This window comes from Myxine glutinosa, chromosome 2, assembly GCF_964187855.1.
Source record: "Myxine glutinosa chromosome 2, kmMyxGlut1.1, whole genome shotgun sequence".
Classification (NCBI taxonomy): Eukaryota; Metazoa; Chordata; class Myxini; order Myxiniformes; family Myxinidae; genus Myxine; species Myxine glutinosa.
This window is the reverse complement of record NC_136262.1, coordinates 247,611,563-247,634,373: the sequence shown is the minus strand read 5'-3', so window position 1 is coordinate 247,634,373 and position 22,811 is coordinate 247,611,563. Positions and strand designations below refer to the sequence as shown.

Here is a 22,811-nt window from a genome sequence, read left to right as displayed (position 1 = left end):
TTCCCCTTACTCTTCCTACTATATTTCATTCAGCTTGTGGGCAGCTTGTTCATCCCTCCCCTTGATCTCATTCTCGCTCTCACTTCTACTCTGCTGTTTTTGTTTCCCGCTTTACATTTTGTTTGCCTCCATTCTGCCTACGCTCTTCCATGAGCCTCGATCACACATACAAAATACAACATCTAAATAAAATGTCCCCAGTGATAATTGATGAAGAAAAAATGAAAAAAACAACAAGCAAAAAATGACAAACTTTAAAACCGCTGCTTCGGATGGAATTCCAAACTTCTGTCTAAAGCAACTACAGTCACATGAAAAAGTAAGTACACCCCATTAGTCTCGGACCTGGCTTAGATATGTATGCACATAATTTAGGAGAGGATAACTCAACTTGAGATCTCGCGAGATCTTGGAGACGGCGGCAGGGATTTTCGAAGCTCCACACGGTCTCCACGTTTTTCGAAGTTAAGTCTGTTCACAATTGTATTTTGTCGAAACTGTATTTATCTTTCGGTGTGTGAAGTTATTGTGTGCAACTTTGGTTGTTTCTCGGTGTTTATCTTTCATAAATTGATCGTCTGTTTGCCGTGTCGCGAGCAAGGCCTTGTACAGTGTGCACTGTACAACCTTGAGGCTTTGTTTTTCTCTCAGTGGTCCGTCGTTTGTGATCCAATAACTTTCGTTCTCTGTATTCCCAGTCTTTTCACCCATAGCCTACTTCCTTGTGTAAATCTCAACTCAAAAAAAAAAAAAAAAAAAAAAAAAACATTTCCTTCTCTGTTCTCATTCGTTTATTCATTCTTATTCGTTCGTTCGTTCTTCGACCACGTGTTTCTCCCCCATTTCCCCAGATAGTTTTCACTCATTAACCTTCAATGTTTACACTTTCCCCCCAAGTTATGTATTCCGTCATATTTTATAACACCTTTTTCTTCTTCTTCTTTAAAAGGCTGCTTTCGACTTGCTCACCAAATCAATTCATCCCAAAAAAAATATCCATCTCCTATAGTGCCTTTTTTCTACATTCCCTAAACTCTCCTGCACTCCATCCTCCATCCAGCGTCCTTAAACGTATTTTTAACTCGAAGGTCACAAGAAACTCATTTTGCAATAAATGTTCGTTTCCCATAAATCGTACACTTTCAAAAATCCAATCTCACCCCTCCCCTCCAAATCTTCCCCATAACCCCTCCCCTCCAAATCTTCCCCATCACCCCTCCCCTCCAAATCTTCCCCATCACCCATCCCTTTCAAATCTCCCCCCTTGCCCCCTCCCTCCTAAACTACCCCCTCACCCCTCCCCGCCAAGACGCCCCCTCGCCCCTCCCCTCCTAGACTCCTGCCTCACCCCTCCCCTCCAAATCTCCCCCATATCCCATCCCTTTCAAATCCCTCCCCTTGTCCCTTCCCTCCCAAACTCCCCCCTCACCCCTCCCCTTCAAATCTCCCCACCCTCATTGCTTCTCAATTTCCCCCCTCTCACTCCCCCTCCTCAAAGCGTCCTCCCCGCTTCTTCCCCCTTCAAACTCTCACCTCCATCTCCCCCAACCTTCTGCCTCGCTCTTCCCCCTCCTCAAATAACACCTCATTGTGGCTCACCCAATCACCATCAAACCTTTTGTCCGCCCCATCCTTCCCTTTCTCCGAGCTATTCTGAAATCTCTGACACACCTTCAACAGCTCTCCCTACCTCTTCCACCTCTTCCACATCTTACCCTACCCCTCCTCCCCCCTGTTCTGTATCTGATGCTCCCCCTTCCTCTTCATTAACGGTATGGACCTCAAACATCCGGGGCCTTCGTTCAAACTTAACTGATCTCTCCATACAGGTTGCTTCTGTCAAACCAGACGTGATCTGCTTAACAGAAACTTTCCTCCTTTATGATGTCTCTGATTCCATAGTATCTCTCCCGGGCTACTCCCTCCTCCGGTATGATAGACCTGAGCCTCGTCCTGGAGGCGGGGTTGCTATCTTTATCAAAAACTCTCTTCCTCACTCGCCCTGCACTGCACTCTCCCCACCTCACCCCCAGGAATACCTCTGGCTACGGCTTCCCCTTCGCTCCCACCTCTTGTTCATATGTGTGTTGTACCGTCCACCAAACAGTGATGACTCCATCTACATCTCGCTGTCTGATGATATGGACCAACTTCTATCTACTCATCCCAACTCTCTCTTCCTCATATGTGGTGATTTCAACTGTCATCATGCCAGTTGGCTGGGTGTGGGTACCTCTCTCACCAGCCATGGCTCCTCAGCAAAGGACTTCTGCGACTCACTGGGACTGACACAATCTGTCAATTTCCCGACCCGGATCTCAGTCAACGGAACATCTTCTCTTCTGGACTTGGTTATGACTAACTTCCCTGAAAATGTCTGCTGCTCTTCTTCTGCTCCGATCGGATCATCTGATCATGTCCTTGTTAAAGTGGACATCTCTCTGACCATCCTCAGGGAGCCTGCTCAGCGTCGACGAGTCTGGCATTTCACTCAGGCCAACTGGCACGGTCTTCAAGCAGCCATCAATCATCTGGACTGGTCTCCCATCTCTACCACCTCTGACATCAACTCATCCTGGGAATTCTTCCAAAGTAAATTGCTCTCTCTCATGCACAGATTTATCCCATCTCGTCTTCAGTTGTCATACCCTTCCTCCCGTCCATGGTACACGGAATCTTGTGGTGAGGCTGTTGCCCAGAAACAACTTGCCTTCGTCTCCTGGAAAGCAAATCCAACGGAAGGAAATCTCATTTCCTTTCACAAAGCCCGAAACAAGTGTGTGTCCACCCTCAGGAGAGCCAGGAAACAATATCTCTCCGTTCTCAAGACCGAACTCTCTTATCTGTCTCCCTCTTCCAAATCCTGGTGGCGTCTGGTCAAATCCGTTTCTGGTGTTTGTTCCCCCTCCATCCCCTCCCTTACCTCAAACGGCTACACAGCTGACTCCGCACGTGAAAAAGCTGAATGCCTCAACTCTGTGTTTGCCTCTAAATCTTGTGTCCCAAACCCATCCCTCTCTGTACCCACCATACCCAGTCATACCCTGCTGCTCCTGGACTCCGTGTCCTTTCCTCCTGACAAGGTGGAAAAGTTTCTGTCAACCCTCGACTCTGATTCTGCAACTGGACCCGACGGCATCAGCCCACGGGTCCTAAAATCCTGCTCTGCTGCTCTATCTCACCCTCTCTCTGTTCTCTCCACCCTCTCTTTTGCTCAAGGTCAACTGCCATCTGCTTGGAAATCAGCCAACATCACCGCTTTGCACAAAAAAGGTGCAAAAACAGATCCTAGCAACTACAGACCAATCAGCCTTCTCCCAATTAACAGCAAAGTCATGGAATTCATCATTGCTTCTGATATGAAAGCTTTCCTCTTCTCCAATGGCTTGATCTCTGATCATCAATTTGGTTTCAGACCAGGTCACTCTACTCTGGACATGCTGCTTCTGCTGTCTCAACAATGGATGGAGGTCCTCAATGCCAAACAGGAAATTAGAGCTGTCTCCCTCGACATATCACGTGCCTTCGACACGGTCTGGCACCCCGCTCTGCTCACCAAACTCTCCTCCTTTGGTATCCATGGAAATCTCCACGCATGGCTGGCGGACTTCCTCTCTAGTCGTCGTCAACGTGTGGCCCTGAATGGGTTTCTCTCATCTCCTCTTCCTGTTCAGGCTGGAGTTCCCCAAGGCAGTGTTCTGGGCCCCGTGCTTTTTCTGGTCTTCATCAATGATCTCTCTGACTCTCTCGAAAATCCTCTCTATCTCTTTGCTGATGACTCCACTCTCTGCCGCTCCATTCCTCTTCCCTCAGATCGGCAGTCTGCTGCCTCCTCACTCTCTGAAGACCTGGACAAAATCACAGACTGGTCAAACAAGTGGAACATGTCTTTCAATCCTGACAAATCTCACACTCTTACTATGTCTCTCCGAAAAGATCGACTGGACAACCCTCCCATCTACTTTCTCAACAATCCTCTCCAAGAAGTTCTGTCGCTCAAGATTTTGGGTCTCACTATCTGCCATGATCTTTCTTGGGAAAACCACATTTCCAAGCTGGCCTCCAAAGCCAGTCGCCGACTGGGCATCCTCCGTCGTGCGAAGTCCTTCCTCGGCACACCTGAGCTCCTCACCACATACAAGGCTTTCATCCGCAGCTCAATGGAATACTGTTCTCCCCTATGGGCCGGTGCTCCTGCCTCACACCTAGCTCGGCTTCACGCTGTTGAAACCAAAGCTTTCAGAATTATTGGAATCTCCCGCGATGAAGCTATCTCTGAGGGCCTTTCACTCACTCACCGCAGGCAGGTAGGTGGTCTTTCTGTCTTCTACCGACTCCTCTCCGGCCTTGCACCCCCAGCTCTCTCTGTGCTCTGTCCCCCAAATATTCCTACAGGTCGCACAAGATCTGCCAGCAACCCTCTGATGGTTAAACTGCCGAAATCTCGGCTCTCCGCTCACCTTCACTCTTTCATTCCTCTTTTCTCCCGCCTCTGGAACAAACTCCCTCACTCCCTTCAATCCCACTCCTCCCTCCAGGTCTTTAAAACAGCTGTTCACCACCATCTCTTATCTTCCCCCATCCAAAACCTTGATCTTTTCTACCCCCGCTAATTCACCCCAGATCCACCTTGTTTGAAATTCCAACTTCTTTCCTGGAAGTCCTGGCAGTGTCCATATGTTTTATACCTCTCCCACTGCCCCCTTCCCACGCCCCCCCCCCCCCCCAAAGCCCTCGCCCTCTCTCAGATCTCTCGATGTCTCCATGTCTCTCGGTCCCTGCTCTCAAATGTTGTGTTTGTGTCCTTCCCCCTCTCTCCCCATCTTGTCTACCGCTCCCTATGTTATATGTTTTATGTGTCGGTTTGTCTTTCTGTGTGATTAATGTTCGCTCTTTCACGAGCCTCGATGTTGTATACAAAAAAAAAAAAAAAAAAAAAAAAAAAAAAAAACTGTTATAGGCTAATATGACCCCAAGGAACAACTTGGGATGTGTGCCAAAATCTCTATCCGGGACGAAAAGCCCGAAAATGACCACGCCCTTTTAAAATGACCACGCCCTATTTCATCAGAAGTGCTACTTCCGACATAGCTGTATCTTCGAAACCGTTGGAGCTACAGATTTTCTGAGGTGCTCAAAATGTTCAGAATGGCCATGTTTAGGGGGATCATAGAAGAGTGTAAAATTTCTAATTTGATATTTTACGAGAAAATGGCTAAAAACCGTTAGGTCAACTTATTACCATACAACTACCTACATACTGGAATTGCCATATATTTATTAACTTGAACTTTCCGGACTTAGAGCAAAGTTAGAACATTTGTGTCATCTACTAGAGTTGAACTGACAATTTGCAATTTGAACAACACAAGGGATTTTTTAAAAAGAAAGAAAGCGAGCATTTGGTTAATATAAAGAAATACTATTTTCAATCATTACATACTATTTATCAATGGAATGTGACCTTAAAATAAAAAACAAAAAACAAAACCTATTGCTTTAGTAGGCAGCAGTATCTGGAGAGCTTAAATGTTTCAAAGATCAGCAGGGAAATTGTCCAACAGCGAACAATACAACTTTTAACACCACATTAGTAATGTTTATGTGTCATGTAAACCAGGGTCAGGAACATGAAGAGTAACACAACAGAGTCCAGGTATGAGGATGATGAGCAGCGTTCATTCAGTGATAGGGTTTTTACAACAATCACCTCCCTTGCATTTGCAGTACTTGCAACACTTGATCCCAGCTACCCTGCAGGGACACCCATTCTTGCGAGCACATTTGCCACACGTGCAGGGATCTGGCAGGCCTTCGGGTTTTGAGATCACAATCTCAGGGACTAATAAACTGCCCCTTCTTACAAAACCATAAGACTCGGCATTCATAATCAAGGTGGCGTCTCAAAATGGGGCTTGGACCCACAGCTGCTGATGGTGATAGCCTCCATGGATGTGTTTCCTTGCATTAGTTGAGGTGCAAGTGGTTCTCTCAAAGTCCATTTTGAGGGCGTTGTTGACAGACACAGCAGAGCAAAAAGACACAGCAAAGTATGTTGAGTAATCCATTGCCACATCTGCAAACGTCTCAATATCCTAGCTCCAGAAAACTCGTGGAAAAATGAACCAAAAGCAATCACTGAAAACGAGGAAGTAATGCCCAGGTATGAACTAAGGGTCCCATCAAGTGTGAACATTGAAAACAAAGCTTTGTGACCAGACATAGTACTAAGGTACAATACGGAAAATAAGGCATTGCTAATGGAGGTTTCAGTACCCAGTCATTTTGGTGGAACTAACGCAGAAATGACCAAATGAAAGAAATGACTGAATGACCAAATACCAAACCTTCAAAAATGAAGTCAAAACATCCTGGAAGCTTATGAGCGCCGAAATTGCAACGGGATAATTGTAGCAATGTGAATGACAAAAAATAACCTTAGAGATCTTAAAAAACAGCCCTGGGAATATTGCTACAAACAAACTGCAGTTGGAAGCTTTCCGAGGCTCCTCCGTGGCGATCCTCAAAAGAGCCCTCGGCACAAAAAACTTTGAGAACAAGAAAACTTCCCATCTTGGTCAATGAACCATACATGACCTCTTACTGACTCCGTTCCGCCTTCTCAAACCCACATATGGAGATAACCAGCAACGCATGTTCAAACACATACACACACACGCATGCACACACAAACACGCACGCATACACACGCACACACATGCATACACACACAAACACGCACGCATACACGCGCACACAAACTCATGCATACACATGCATACACACGTGTATACACATGCACACACGCACATAAACACACACACGCACGTACAAACACATACACACACGCGCGCATGCACACACAAACACGCACGCATACACACGCACACACATGCATACACATGCACTCACACATGTATACACATGCACACACGCACATAAACACACACACGCACGTACAAACACATACACACACACAAACACACGCACACACAATAAATGTAATTTATGTCTTAATTTTTAAATTGTTCATATTTGTAGTTTCTTCATAAACATTACAATGAAGTCTAACTCCAAACAAAGACCTTACAGAGCCATCCTGGAGCTTTCCAATGATGGTGAAGCAGAAAGAAGCCAAGCAAAATGTTCAGGGCAAGAGCTGATATACTGATGTCATTATAACAAAACAAAGTGGGCATAGGAATCTCTCTCCATAGAATTCCGAGTACAGTATTTCCAAATTCGTCCTTTCCCACAAAAGCAGCATGGTGTCTCAACCATAAGCATAAACAAATGCACCCCCTCCTCCCACATGTATGATCTCCTTGCTCATGGCAATATGTTTCGTATATTCAACGTCTGCACCACAGGGTTTTATAGCTGATGGTATAGTGGGTAAACAAATTGAGGTTAATGTATACGGTATCTATGGGGTCGTGAGGGAGAGCGGGCATCGGGGATATCTGTCCATTGAAAACAAATCACATGGAGGTTTCCTCAAAATATTTCTGCACGATGACATTTTATTTACTCCCATAATAAAAGCATGGCGCATGGAAGAGTGAGGCGAGAGAGGGCAAAAAATGCAACAAATTGACAGTGAGGACATATTTCGGCACAACAAGCAAGGGGAGTGAACGAAAAACAGGAGAGGAGTGGGACACAGTAACTTGTTAGAAATAAGGTTGAGTTGAATTAGTTGGGTTATTAGGATGGGACAGGGGAATATATGGTGTGTGGAGGTGTGCAAAGGGGTGGGGGGTGGGCTTGTGGGTGGGGATAGTGGATGGCATGAGATGATGTTACCAGATCAGTCTATTGTCTATCTGAATGTCTAATTGTGGTTGGGTAATGTCATATCTTCTGTTAAGTTTCCGGGAACAACAACAACAACAACAACAACAACAACAACTCGAACAGCACTCAGTAGCATGCACACCTTCACCAGGCTCAACGGTTTACATTTTGTATCCCACTGATAGGCTGGATCTGGACCTCTAAATTCGAATCAGCTTGTTCTTGTCTCCTAACCAAATCATCCACCAAATTTCGGCCGAATCCGTCCACAGCTTTTCGAGATATCCTGTTCACAAACAAACAAATAGGCAGGGGTGAAAACAACCTCTCCCCACCTTCAGTGGCAGAGGTAACAACATGACCAGTGGAAAGAAAAAACAGTTGTGGAATGGAAAGAGAGGGACAAGGACGAAGGAGAACAAGAAGAGCCTGTGTTCCTTGGTGGGGACTTCTCTTGAGCATCCCGCTCTGTGTCCAGTGGTGCAAATCATTTAAATCCGACATCCACAGTAAAGGAGATTCGGGGGTCTGCCGTATGCGAACCTGTCAATGTTTAATGACTCATCGATTCCTTTGCCACGATGACTCAAGGTTAACCTGTTGTGCGCTGGTTAGTGGAGGAGATTCAGATATCTTTTTATATCTACCTCTTGTGGTTTTCTTCTCCGCTGAACTCCCTCGACTATTCGCTGGACCTGCGGGTGAGTGTCGGACATTGCACTTCTGATATCTTGACGACAATATCAGACAATATCACCGCAGTTCACCGCTCCTTGTATTACCTCATTGGTGCCATTTTGGTGTTTTACATGCAATTTCGAGAAGGTGATAGGTGTGTTGACCGATGCTTACTTTCGGAGCTTATCTCCTGTCCTTTAACCAAATTGTCCTTTTCATCTTGGAGTTCCCTTCTTCATTATCTATGGTACAGCTGTAATGGCTGAATCGGGTTCTCCTCAATGCTTCGGTGTTTCACCTTTTGAGGACTTATTGAATGTGACTGCTTGTCTTGGCCTCACCATTTGTGCGCACACTCCGGACGCTGATCCTCCCAACAGAGTTCACCGCTGACCCTTCACCCACTTATGACCTGCTGAGTGTAATGTGTGAACTGCTTGATTTAGCTGAGTTGTGACATCGAGTCTTGAGTTATCATAGAGCGAGCTGCATTGCTGTCTGTGACGTTCCTTCTCATTTAATTCAGGGATTCTTCGGAAAGTCACTTATTGCAACATTTAATTAATATTCGTGTGCTTACGGCAGACATTAGGGATTATTACCTCCGCCACCAAAGGTGGATGGAGGTTATGTTTTCACCCCTGTCTGTCTGTTTGTCTGTCATTTTGTCTGTGAACAAAATATCTCAAATAGTTGTGGACGGATTCGGACGAAATTTGGCAGAGAGGTAGAGTATGTGACAACGACGAAATGATTAGATTTTGGTGAAGATCCGGATTCGGATCCGGCTACTATAATTTTTTAAGTGATTCTTCACCTTTGGGAGATCAGGACAAAAACGAAACATAGCAGGATATCTCAAAAAGTTGTGGACAGATTTGGACGAAACTTGGTGAACAGGTTGGTTCTCTGACAAGGACGATTCGATTCGATTTTGGTGAAGATCTGAATATGGATTCGGATATGAGAATTATTTAATTTCTAAAGTGATTCTTCACCATTGGGAGGTAAGGCCAAAAACGATACATTGCAGGATATCTTAAAAAGTTGTGGATGGATTTGGACGAAACTTGTTGGACAGGTTGTGTGTGACAAGGAAGAATCGATTCAATTTTGGTGAAGATCCGGTTCCGGATCCAGCTCGTAGAGTTTTTAAAGTGATTCTTCACCATTGAGTGATATGGCCAGCCAGGTGGAGGTATGTATGCTCGCTACTCAGTGCTGTTCTAGTTAAATAACTGTTATAACGTTACCCTTCTGTTTCCTGCCGTATGTTGCTTTCACCCTTAAAACAACATCAAGGGCACATCAGTGTCTTTATTTATTTTTTGCCGTGACGCCTTCTGGGCTGCCAGTGTACTCACTTGCGGTGCCTTGAGGTCGGCATGTAACAATGGTAGTGCCCCACCTGCAGGGAAGTGTTTGATTGAACAACCTCAGGAAGGTGGTTCTACAATTGAGAGAAAAGCAAAATGAAAGGATTTGAGGTTTATCAGTAAACCTGAATTTTGGAAGTTTAATCTGAGGATTGTACTTCCGAGAAAAGCATGGCAGGGTCAGAGGACTTGGAGAGTGGCTGGAGCAAGACAGGAGAAGAGATGGTTAACAAATGGAGAAGCCACCAGCCCGTCTGTGATGTGAGAGCAACTGGCCTCGTGCTTCGGCCTCATCGCAAGAGATGGCAATCATGTTCAAAGTTTTAGATTGCACGGATTCCAAGAGAAACAGATGTGATGCTGGAGCACCAGGCCACAGTAGATAGCAGTACTCCACTGTGCTGTGTACAGAGGCATTGTAGACTGTGGGACACACTACATCACCAAATATACAAACACATTCATGTATCTGGTGCCCTTGATAGCGTAGTATCTGAGCATTAATTTTGAAGCCTTTTGTGACATCCTTTTGTGTACAATCTATTTTTTGTGAAATCCTTTTTTTGAAGGAACAGATTTGAACGATGAGTCCGTCGAAACATTTTGCATTTCCTCGCCTGCTGCTGCTTGCAGAAGATAACATATGGAATGATGGAAATAATATGTGAAGCCTCAGCAGCAATGATTGAGGAAATGTGGCGAGATTTGGATCTTAAGAAATTTGCCGGAATAATTGGGTGGCACCTTCGACATCACATCATTAATCGAGAAACTATCTACAAAGAAAAACCTCAAAGAGAAATACAACATCGGATGAAGAAAGGTCTTTCTTGCATGAGACACAAACATTAAATATGTGAAGCTCTTTCATTCTCACAAAGTATTGTTACAGGTCGCGGACAAGATGTTGCTTTGGGCCGAGCGGATGGTCAACCGCGACCGTTACAGGATCCCCGATTGGCCCGACTCCCCCAACGTTGACCAGATCGCACCACAGATATTCAATTTGGAAACCTCTAAAGCGACCGAAAGAGAAGGAAGAGAGAATAAGACAGAGTACGGAGGAATAACAGGATTTATTATACACCCAAGCAAAAAGAAGGAGCGATCAAAGTTATTTACAAGCAATGGATGGAAGAAGCAGTCACACAGTGAATCGTTAGCTTATACTAGTCAATTTACTTAACCCCAGGACAACGATTAGGACAGACGACGTTCACACTTACACGGGGGAAATTGCAGGCAGGAATGGCGGAGGTGGGTTGCTGGAGAGGGAGGCAGGGTCAGGTCCCTGCAACCGGCAGGGCTGGAGGTAGCAGCTCCTTTTTGGCGGGAAAACCCTCGGTCGCGTCGACGCTGCTGATGCTGTGGACGTCACGCGCTGGCTCGGTCACACCTGCTCCTCTCCTTCTGGTGGAGCCGTCTCCCTCCTCTCAGCGCGTCTCTCCAAAGCTGGTTTCATCTCCAAGTACCTCTCCTTTTTGGTTTGGAGCGTCTCTCATCTCTCATCTCACAGCTCACAGCTCATCTCTCCTCTCATCTCTCATGTCATCTCATCTCTCATCTCTCATGTCATCTCCTGAAGCAGTCCCTTCCAGTCGCTTTTATTACTCGGGTCGGAATCAAGCCGCCGGCTGCGAGGGCACGCCTACCGGGTCGCTCACCGCGGTGCTGGTTGGCTGTTAGGGCTGTCCGATTCCTCCTTTGATCATTACGACGTGCCACGCCTGTGAGTTGGCGGCTCCTACCCCCCTCTTCTCCGAGATTAGCACATGGGCAATGGCGGCTTGCAGGATTGAACACCACTCGCACCGCTTTTGAAAGGAACTTTGGAGAGCGGAGATGATTGGGGAAATTGAAAGGGGCCTACGCTTATTTCGTTTGATACAATGCAGAGTCAATCTAGTGGGAAACACATATTTAGCCTACATAGAATAAGGAAATAAGCTATTTAAAAAGATATATCGTGGCCTGTGTGTAAGTTTCATGGAATTAACTAGGAGGACGGGCTGCGACCATTATTTACATTACGAGGGTGTTACACACAACAAAACCATACTTTTCACATTCGTTACACTTTCTCAAAATTGTTACACTTCTCAAAACCGTTACACTTCTCAAATTCGTTACAGTATATTTTTGATACAAGATTGTCGAAGCACAAAGCTAAGTTGAAAATGTGAAATAGCATTTAGTGAAATTGGGTAGAAACAATCTGGAGGTAAAGATAACAAGCATGTGAAATAAAATGTAACTAGAGTCTCCATGGTGAAGGTTAGCCTCGACATGCATCGACAGACAGGTAGAACAATGGCTGAAGTCAAAAGGAGGTTGATTGAGTTTTGATAAGAAGCTGACGTTTCAGGCGTGAACCCATCATCGGGAAAACGGAGGGTTGATCCACAAAATGTCAGCTTTTTGCTTTCCACGTCAATTGACATGCAATTGGCGTCCATTAATCTTGGCATGCAATTGGCGTCCATTAATCTATGAATAATCTGGAGAATTACTTGCATTCATTGCTCACAACGAACCTCTGAAATGCAACGTCACAGCATCACCAGTTCTGGGGGTTAATTAAAGAGAAAATATTCACCATCAGTCAAACAGCTTGGAAAGTTCAACCTTTGACCTGGAAACCAGCCAGATATTGATAATCGATTCCAAATGGAATCTTTGATACTATATTGCAAATCCCACTCCACACCCCACCTACCTCCCATCTCCCATCCCACCACCACCACCACCACCACCACCACCACAACCACAAATCACATGCGAAGGACTTTCATGTAATGAATCTAGCATCAGTTTGTTGTCTGCTACACGAGGCCAGCAGGATAACTTGAAGGTATACGTACTCACTCGTGAACTGTCGCGACACAGCTACTAGTACCGACTGCAAAGCCGCAATGAGCCGGCGAAGCCAAAGCCTCTTGCCACTATTTTACCCATCACTATGGCATCAGTAGGTTAGGTAGTTGGTAGTAGGTAGGTGTAGTAGGTACCGTACTTGGTAAGACTTGGTAGGTAGTTGGTAGTAGGTAGGTAGGTAGGTAGTTGGTAGTAGGTAGGTGTAGTAGGTACCGTACCTGGTAAGACTTGGTAAAAGAGAACAGCAGACAGTCCTCCCCAATACCTGCATCTATCTTCTATCTATAATTCCAGTAATCTCTGTCTGTACGTTTGTACGTCTGTTTGTCTGTGACCGCTGTTTCTCGACAACCACGGGTCCGATATACTTTTAACTTGCCAGGTATATTGCTGGGGACCCGAGGATGTGCCTTTTCAAGGTTTCATATTAATCGGACAAGTACTTACCGAGCTATGGCGATTTAGCCGTTCGCCGTTCGCTTTGGCGTTGCGAATGGACCAAACCATTCATGTAAATAGAGGGGGGGGGGGGTTCTGTGGTCGTTCGCTTTGGCTTTGCGAATGGACCAAACCATTCATGTAAATAGAGGGGGGGGTTCTGTGGTCGTTCGCTTTGGCTTTGCGAATGGACCAAACCATTCATGTAAATAGAGGGGGGGGGGGGTTCTGTGGTCGTTGCGAATGGACCAAACCATTGTTTTTTTTTTGCAGTTTTTTTTTTTTTTGCAGTTTTTTTTTTTTTTGCAGTTTTTTTTTTTTTGCAAGGAACGGGCACCCACGTACGGGCACGTCCTAGCTTATATATAGTACGGGCATGCCCTAGTACAATAAATGTCAAAAGAAGCTTAAGGAAATAACTATACGATGTGATAGCTTAAGGCCTATTTTAAGAAATTTTAACTGGGCTTAACATACATTTTCACAGTATGTGTGTCGTCTTCTAACTTCAGTCGCTGGCAGGACTGGTTCTCTCCGGGCACGGCGGCTTCGTCCACCAGAAGAAGTTAGCTTGCAGTGATTAATTCGTTGAATTCCGTCTCAACTTCGGATATTTCCGGCCGTGAAAAACTATCCGTATTTCTAAACTAAATATGTAAACCGCTTATACTGTATTTCTGGCCGTGAAAAACTATCCCATACGGACGCGAGATTTCTAAAAAATAATTATTCGTCAATGTTAGAATATTTGACGCCGTTTTCACCGTCCGAAACGTGTAATAAGCTTTAAAAAAAATATTTTTTCAAATGCTCGAATCTCATTGGTTCTGGTGTTTGATGACGATTTTCGTTGAAGATAACGAGGTTGGTCTTAACGTATTTTAATTACTAATGAGAGGTTTCATTAGATTGTGAATCAAAGAACGACGGGTGAAACAAACTCCTATTGAACTTTTTCGCAATTGTTTTATGCAAACTTCCGCATCCGGTCGATGGCGCCCACCATTGAGCGCTTTCATTTTAGAAATATTTTTGCAAATGCTCGACTCTCATTGGGTCCGGTGTTTGGTGACGCGTTTTGTTGAAGATAACCAGGCCCGTGCGGGCCGATGTTGGTCTTAAATTATTTTATTAATACATCGGAGGTGCATAAGATTGTGAATCAAACGACGACGGGTGAAAGAAACTCCTAATGAACGTTTTAAATTTGTTATGCATACTTCCGCATCCGCAACATGGCTGCGACCACTGCGCTTCGGATTCTCGAGCCAAGGCATAATCAGGTTTTCAACATAATACGTACTCGTTTATTGACAACACCGGCTTTGCCGGCTATAAACTGCCACCCTGGTGTTTCGCATGCAAGGTGAGTCGTCAAAGTGTGTGTGTTGTCCATCAGGACATTCAGCCGGAGGACTTGTCTGCACACACGGGTTGTTGGTGAATGTTAATATGCAATCCTTCGCCAAGCATAGGCGAATTATTGCCAACATCCTGATTCATGACTAAACTACAGACTTGGCATTTAATATGGAATATTTTTTTTGTGGGGGTGAACTCACTTTTCAAGATGTCTTAGAACCAAAAGTTCATTGGAATTATGTTGAAATTATTCTAGATTTTGTTAATGTGACCTTTAAAAGAAACAAAAACCACATTTGACATTTCGAAACAAATAAATTGATCCTTGAAAGTGATGTAAACTGATATCGAACTCAATTCATGGACAGTACTGTGTTAAACTTCTGTACGTTTTCCAGAAGTATCTCTTTATTTTGCACATTAGCCAAAATTTTTTTTAACAAAAACAAAAGTTAAATTACGACTGGGATTACGGACAGTAAAATTACAGTTCAGTACTTCGTGTAACCCCCACGAGCATTCAGGAGAGCACGTACACGTTGAGGCATGCTGTTCACGAGATTTGCCAAGGTTTGGACAGGAATCGCTTGCCATGCAGTGACAATAGCCTGCTGCAATTCACGCACAGAGGCAGGCTGTTGATCCAAGTGGTCGATTTGACGCGTTAATTCTGCCCACAAGTTCTCTATCGGATTCATATCTGGGGACATGGCAGGTCACTCCATATGCTCTACACCACGGTCAGCAAGAAAGTGTTGGATCATGCGAGCAGGATGAGGCCGTGCATTGTCATCTTGGAAGACAAAGTTTCCTCGAAAAGCTGCACGAGCAAATGGAAGCAATGTTTCTTCCAGAATGGCCCTGTACTTGAACTGGTTCAGGTTTCCATTCAGAACAACCAGGTCAGTTTTGCCCCCTGCATGAAAAGCAGCCCAAACGGTCACCCACCACCTCTAGCTTGGACTCTTGGCACTATACAATCTTTGTTGTAGGCTTCATGCATTTGTCTGCGCACTCGGACGTGGCCATCTTGACGATAGACCAGAAATCTAGACTCGTCACTGAAGATCACGTGATTCCAGTGTCCTGGCTGCCATTGACGGTGCTCTCTGGCCCACTGCAATCGGCGCTGGCGGTGTTGTCTGGTCAGGCGTGGCTTTCTCAGGGGACGCCTGGCACGGTAGCCTGCTTGAACCAGTCGTTGGTTGACTAGCCTTCTGGATACAGGCACATTTGTCAGTTGCTGCCACTCAGCCCTAAGCCGATTAGCTGACTTGGTAGGGCCATTGCGGACTAACCGGTGCAGCTGGCGATCATCCCTCCTTGTGGTTCTGCGGGGACGTCCTCGCCTCGGTATTGGAGTAGGGACACCCCTCTGAGCATGTCTTTTCAGGATCTTTGACACCTGACCTTGAGTGATGCCATACTGACGAGCAATAGCACGCTGTTTCATGCCGTAATTTCGTAAAGCCACCACTCCATGACAAACAGCATTGTCGAGTTGACGGACCATCTCCAGAGGAAGCGGTAATAACTTTTGGAGATGTGCAGCAGTTGTTTTCCACTAATACATAACGCAACAACCCTTGTATACCCGACTGTGAAGCCAATCATCAAATGCACCTGTCCGTACATTTTGCCACGCCACCTGTGATATAATCCTGTTGTTGACTTCTTGCTGCGACAGACAATCAGTGACATGGTTCTTTTAACAAATAAATCACCAACGTGTAAAAGAAACTCACCAGATTGATATACTGAGTGAAGAAAGTAAACCCAAGTCAAGAAAAAAAATATATTCTATATTAAATGCCAAGTCTGTAGATGGTATTCATGGAATACTTAACCTGCGCAGTCAACTTGTTGAGAGCCAACTCTTCTGTTTTTGAACATTTTTTTCTTTGATCCAATATGGCTGCCAGACCACGTGAGCGATGGCATCATCAATTTATATTCTCTAATATAATTGTTGCAAAGATCACGCTCAATATATTTCAAACTGATCAGACGAAGTGTTTTCACTGTCGGATTATGACGTCATAATTATGGCACCAATGATGTCATTGTTAACAACACCTATACCCCATATGGATTTCTTTACAATGAGCCACGTTTAAATTTTTTCCATGCAGCGGTTTTGGAGATATAGAGGTGCAACATTTTTCGGTTTTTCCAAGATGGCACCTGCACCACATGACCGATGGCGCCATGATTATCATCAAGATATTCGAAAGGAGGAGGCGCTCCTATGGTGAAAATTTCGGGTCCATCAAACCAACAGTTGCTGAATTTTTTTTTAATAATGATCGCATAAGTGTTGTATTTGTCGAATTATGACGTCATAACGAAGGCACCGATTACATCATTAACATAGCTTATTCCCCATGGGGAGTCGGTGACAACGAACCAGGTCTCAATTTTTTCCATGGAGTGATTTCAGAGATATAGAGGTGCGAAGTTTTTCCAAGATGGCGCCTGTACCAAGTGACCTATGACGTCATAATAATCATTTCAATATTCTACAGGAGGAGGCCCTCCTATGGTGAAAATTTCATGTCAATCGGACCAACGGTTGCCGAGAAAATTAGTTTTTAAAATGCAGACACGTACGGTGCATGGCACACGTACGGCACTGAATGCTTAACCCCGGGTTTCGCTTCGCGAGCGCAGGGTAATTACATATCTCTGCCATCTTCTGGCTAGCCGATTCGTGAAAGACTTGGGACATTTTTTTTCCTCTGGCCGACTCCACAAGAGGGTTAAATCTGGGCTGATAAGAGTTTCCTCTGACACCATGTTTGTAAATATAAATAGTTATATGTCAAGAAAGTCGACTTGACTGATCGCAGGTCGACAAGAGCTCCGCAAGGTTATTACCCTGCTCTCGCGAAGCGAAAAGCGGGTTTAAACGATCGATCATTGCGTGCGTACGTGCAATCGTGGCCAAAAATATTGGCACCCTTGCACTTTTTTCAAATAATGCACCATTTCTTCAAGAAAATTGTTGTAATTAAAAAATATCTGGGTATCCACATTTGTATTTCTTTGGTTTGCAGAGTGCAGCAAAACAAAAAAGCTGAAAAATTTACTAATTAGCTTATTCCACACAGAAATCCTAAAATGGCCCAGACAATATTATTGGCACCTTTTATAAGTTGTTACAAATAATTAGATTTCAAGCAGGTGTTTCTCCTTTACTTTGGAATTGAACTCACCTGTGGTGAGTTGCAGGTGCCTGCAATATAAAATCACTCATTCAACCTGTTTGAACAGAGAAACGGAGTCATTCTGCTGTTTTGTGTCACTGTGTGTACCGCAATGAGCATGGACAAAAGAAAGAAAACCAGAGAATTGTCTGAGGAGGTCAGACACAAGATTGTAGCCAAGCATGGACAATCTCAAGGCTACAAGTCCATCTCAAGAGACGTTTATGTTCCTGTGTCCACCGTACGCAAAGGTATCAGGAAGTTTAAGGCCCATGGCACTGTAGCCAACCTCCCTGGACATGGCCGCAAGAGAAAACTTGTTCGAAGATTGCAGCGGAGGATTGTTCGAATGGTGGAGAAAGCACCTCGATCAACTGCCAAAATCGCCCCATCTGTCACCAACTCAATTAAACGGGGTTCTATGGTAGGAGACCCAGGAGGACCCCACTGCTGAGAGGCAGACCCATAACACACCTGACAAAGCCAAAATCTTTCTGGGAGAATGTCCTGTGGACAGATGAAACCAAATTCGAGCTTTTTGGTAAAGCACATCATCTCTATGTTTACAGAAAACAAAATGAAGCCTTCAAAGAAAAGAACAACTTCCCTACAGTCAAACATGGAGGAGGTTCAGTGATGTTTTGGAGCTGCTGTGCTGCCAGCACTGGGTGCTTTGAATGTGTGCATGGCATCATGAAATCAGGAGATTACCAAGGCTTTTTGGAGTGCAATGTTCAACACAGTGTCAGAAATCTGGGTCATGGGTCATGTGTCTTGCAGCAGGACAATGACCCCAAACACACTTCAAAGAAGAGAAAAATGACCACAGTGTGGTCACCAGTTGCGACGTGTAGAATCATGAGGATATCCGTTGCAATATGTTCTTACCTCATACCAACGCACGTCCGAGTGTATGCGCATGCGCTATTCAAAAAGGCACCCCAACAACAAGAACAACAATGCGGTCCTCTCATAGAGCTGCTCGTAGCAGCTAAAAACACCCAGGAATGGTTCAAAACAAAACGCCGGACTGTTCTGAAGTGGCCAGAAGAGTCCAGATCTAAATCCCATTGAACACCTGTGGGGAGTTCTGTAAACAGCAGTTGGGAGAAGGCATACTTCAAATCTGGGAGAACTGGAGCAGTTTCCATAAGAAGATTGGGCCAAACTGCCAGTAGAGAGGTGTAGGAAGCTCATTCATGGCTATAGGAAGCTGGTTCTCATGTAGGTTCTCATATAGGAAGCGCTTGACTGCAGTTATTTTGCCCAAAGGTTGTGCTACCAAATGCTGTCTCGGGTGTCAATAATTTTGCCAATGCCATTTATTTTTATTTTCTGATTTGAAAGGATTTATTAAGTTCTGAATAAAAAACAACGGTCTGTAATATTAACAGTGAAATAAAGAATTGTGGAGACCAAATACTTTTGACAATTTCAACTTATTTTTCGAAAAGATTGTGAGTTATTTGAAAAAAGTGCAAGGGTGCCAATATTTTTGGCCACGACTATATGTGTACGTACGTGTCGTACGTATCTGTATTTTAAAGATTCAATTTCCCGGCAAGCGTTGGTCCAATTGACACGAAATTTTCACCGTGGGAGCGCCTCCTCCTGTAAAAAGTTTTGCGATAATTATGACGCCATACGTCACGTGGTACAGACGCCATCTTCGAAAAGCTTTGCCCTCCATGTCTCCGAAACCGCTATATGGAAAAAATTGAAACATGTCTCGTTCTCAAGTACTCCCCTGTGGGGAATAAGATATGTCAATGATTATGGCATCGGTGCCTTCATGTTGACGTCATAATTCGACAAGTTCAACGCTTGATCCAATTAGTACGATTTTTTTCCTCTGCAACTCTTGGTCAGATGGAAACGAAATTTTCACCATCAGAGCAACTCCTCCTGTGGAATTTGTTTAAATGATAATTATGACGTGATAAGTCACGTGGTATAAATGCCATCTTGGAAAAACCGAAAAAGGTTGCATCTCTAAATCTCCGAAACCACTGCATGGAAAAAATTGAAACGTGGCTCATTGTAAAGAACTACTCACAGGGAATACATTTTGTCAACGATGACCATCGGTGCCTTAATTATGACGTCATAATTCGACAAGTACAATGCTTAGTCTAATCAGTTTGAAATTTATAGAGCATGATCTATGCCACAATTATATTGGAGAATGTAAATTTATGATGTCATCAGTCACTTAGTCTGGCAACCATATTGGATCAAAGAAAGAAAAACTTTGAAAAACAAGAGTTAGTTCGTACCAAATTGACTGTGTAGGGTAAGTATTCTGTGTATACTATCCAGTTATTGTTGTTCTGGTTCTTGTTGGGGGTTGATTTTTGAAGGTGCACCCATTGGTCAGACAGCTTCCAGACCCCACCCACATTTGTCACTTGACTTCACCCACCATGGCACCCAGACTAAATAATATGGTCACCATCTTGGTTTTCTGATGGGCCGAAGAAATAAGGCCTGTAGGCCTCTGCTGATTATACACTGCCCGGGTGTATTGCATCAGATATCCATTGGCTTTGTTTGGGTCGAGTGTTACTCACAATGAGGGACCCCAAAAAATATAAATATGTCAATAAAAATTATCAGTAAGGTTTAATCAAGCCCTTTAGGCATGCGCTTCCCTAAAAACAGCGTTACAGAAGTTTTGAATAGCCCCATATCGGTGTTAAACAAACCGTGACCTTGTGACAAGTCAGCTCATTCTGATATAACCATGGCAGAGGGTGACATGGATGAGAGGTGTAAAGTTAACTTTTTTATTCGCGCATTAAATATGTTTTTCCCAATCGCTCTGTTCATCTTTTAAGAGTGCTTTCATGCGCCTTTCCCAATTGGCCCGTTACCGGATTTTGTGGCATGTTGTGACCATAGTGCAGTCATTTTTATTATGTGATATTCACCTCCAATGTACATGCGATTTCATTGGTGCACTGATAAATCTCATTTTCACATTTAAACTTACACAATGTCATTAAAAAAACTGATTGTGGTTTATTTTTTGTTTTTTTATGGTTTGATTTATTGAGTGATTAGTGTTTGTTTTTACCCACACCCCTCAAAGGCGCATACTTTCCTCAGTATAAACCCAACGACCTCGTCTTCAAGATCATCTTCTGGCTGGGTTATCTCAACAGCGGCATAAACCCACTCATCTACCCATTTTCCAGCCAAGAGTTCAAGCGAACCTTTATGCGGCTCCTTTGCTGCTGGCCCCATCATAGGTGGGTGCGCCATGCTGCGAAGAGACGCTATGGCATCTATCCTCACAGGGCCCCATCGGTATGCCAGCAGGTATGTCCTCCAGCACGAGGTCGCATCACTGGAAGGCAGAGGAACCAACGGTGCAAAAGATGCTCGAGGGAGCTTTCAATGCACTCGCTGAGTTGGGAATCAGCAATATGTCCTATGTGGGACTTCTCGAACTGCCGAAAGGGACAGCAGGCCCAGTTTACAACTGGCAGGGAAGCTGTTGATTATGAGAATCATTCCAGCACCAACACGGTCAGTACAGTTGCTAGAAATATGACCACCTGCCCAGACATGATCAGAGGAACAGGCGGAGGCTTAATAACCTCAATGTAGTTTTATTGGTCCTTAAGTATGGCACACACATATGGGTACCGCTGTTTTCATAACGTGAGCTCTGGCAAGTCTTTACGGATGTAATAATAAAAAGATTAATGCTCATAGTTTTTTTTTCTTTTTCAAATAACACAACCCATAAGAAACCATTTTACACTGCCACAAAATAGCACTGAAGAAATAAAGCCATCACTATTTCACACAAAGCTTTCCATCCAGGTCATACAAGACATAATAAGGACTTCAGTGTAGCTTTACTTGGGAGCTCGGATCAGTTCCAGATTCCAAGGATTTCATAGTGAGGTTCTCCTATATGCCTGCCTATAGAGTGCACTGACCCTACGTCTCAATATCCCCTCTGCTCCACGATTAGAACGCATGTATCTGACTTAACAAGCATTCTGAGTATTGCGCTGCAATACATGTCCCCTACCGGCAGTCTGTCGTCCCGAAAACTGTTGGGGAAATTACCAAAGTTCAAAGCGCCATAACTTTGTCAAAAATGATCGAAACGTCGTGAAGTTCGAACTCGATCTGTAACTTATCATGAGGAAACCACGTGCCAAGTTTGAAATCATTAGCATTAAGAGTTTAGAAAAAAAGTCCGGAAACTGTTCTTTGCGTTACGGACTGACAGACTGACGGACGGACAGACTGACAGACGGACGGAGGGATGGCGTGCAAACCCATAGTCCCCTCCGGTGTACACCGGTATGGGACTAATAAGCGGCATGTAGAGCTACTTGCCCCAAATACGTTTTCCCAGTGGTTTATTTTGGCCATACTTGTACAGAAATGGATCTTTTCCCTTGCGATTTGCGTGCAAAGGCAATTCAGTCTGGAATGTAAAAGAAAAGGAAAATATATCTGTACAGATTATATTGTTTGAAGCCATTGTGCAATGTGTTTACATTTTAAAGTTATATGTGCAAATTATGTATTTATGTTCGGTTGAATATTGTATTATTGTGCACAAGTTGTATAAAACCTTTTGTTTTCTTTGTTTCCATGTGTCAGGGGTGTGCTGCTGAGGTTTTTAGGGATTTGGAGGCCGCAGCAGGCTCTGAATGTTCTCTATTGACCAAATTGACATCTTACAACACACACACACATATCTCTATATATAAAGGAGTGTGTGTGTGTGTGTGTGTGTGTGTGTGTGTGTGTGTCTGTCTGAATGTCCGCTTATAACTCAAGAACGACACATCGGATAAAAGTTTTAGACACAGATTCGGAATCAGCATAAAATCCTGGTGGTTATAGGCTACGTTTTATTTTAATATCAATGGTTTAAAAAACCGCGGCAGCTGCAATTCCATGGTGTAGTTTGTGGCGGCGCATTTGCCCCTTTCCAATCCCGCGGTTGCGCGTACGTACAGTATACTGTACGTACATATTTATATATTTTCAATGTGCTTTTTATTGTATTTTAAATTGTTTTTTAGCTTCTTTTATTGTTAATTTATGT

The 22,811-nt window shown here is 44.2% G+C and overlaps 1 protein-coding gene across 1 annotated transcript in view; it reads left to right on the top strand.

The window, feature by feature from the left end:
- LOC137420682 (alpha-1A adrenergic receptor) overlaps positions 1-22,348 on the top strand; it is a 64,285-nt gene extending 41,937 nt beyond the window's left edge. Inside the window, exon 3 of the mRNA XM_068105946.2 lies at positions 20,823-22,348. Within this exon, the coding sequence (XP_067962047.2) occupies positions 20,823-21,343 (521 nt within the window). The 3' untranslated portion in view covers positions 21,344-22,348. The remainder of the gene's footprint in view (positions 1-20,822) is intronic.
- The last annotated feature ends 463 nt before the right edge of the window (positions 22,349-22,811 follow it).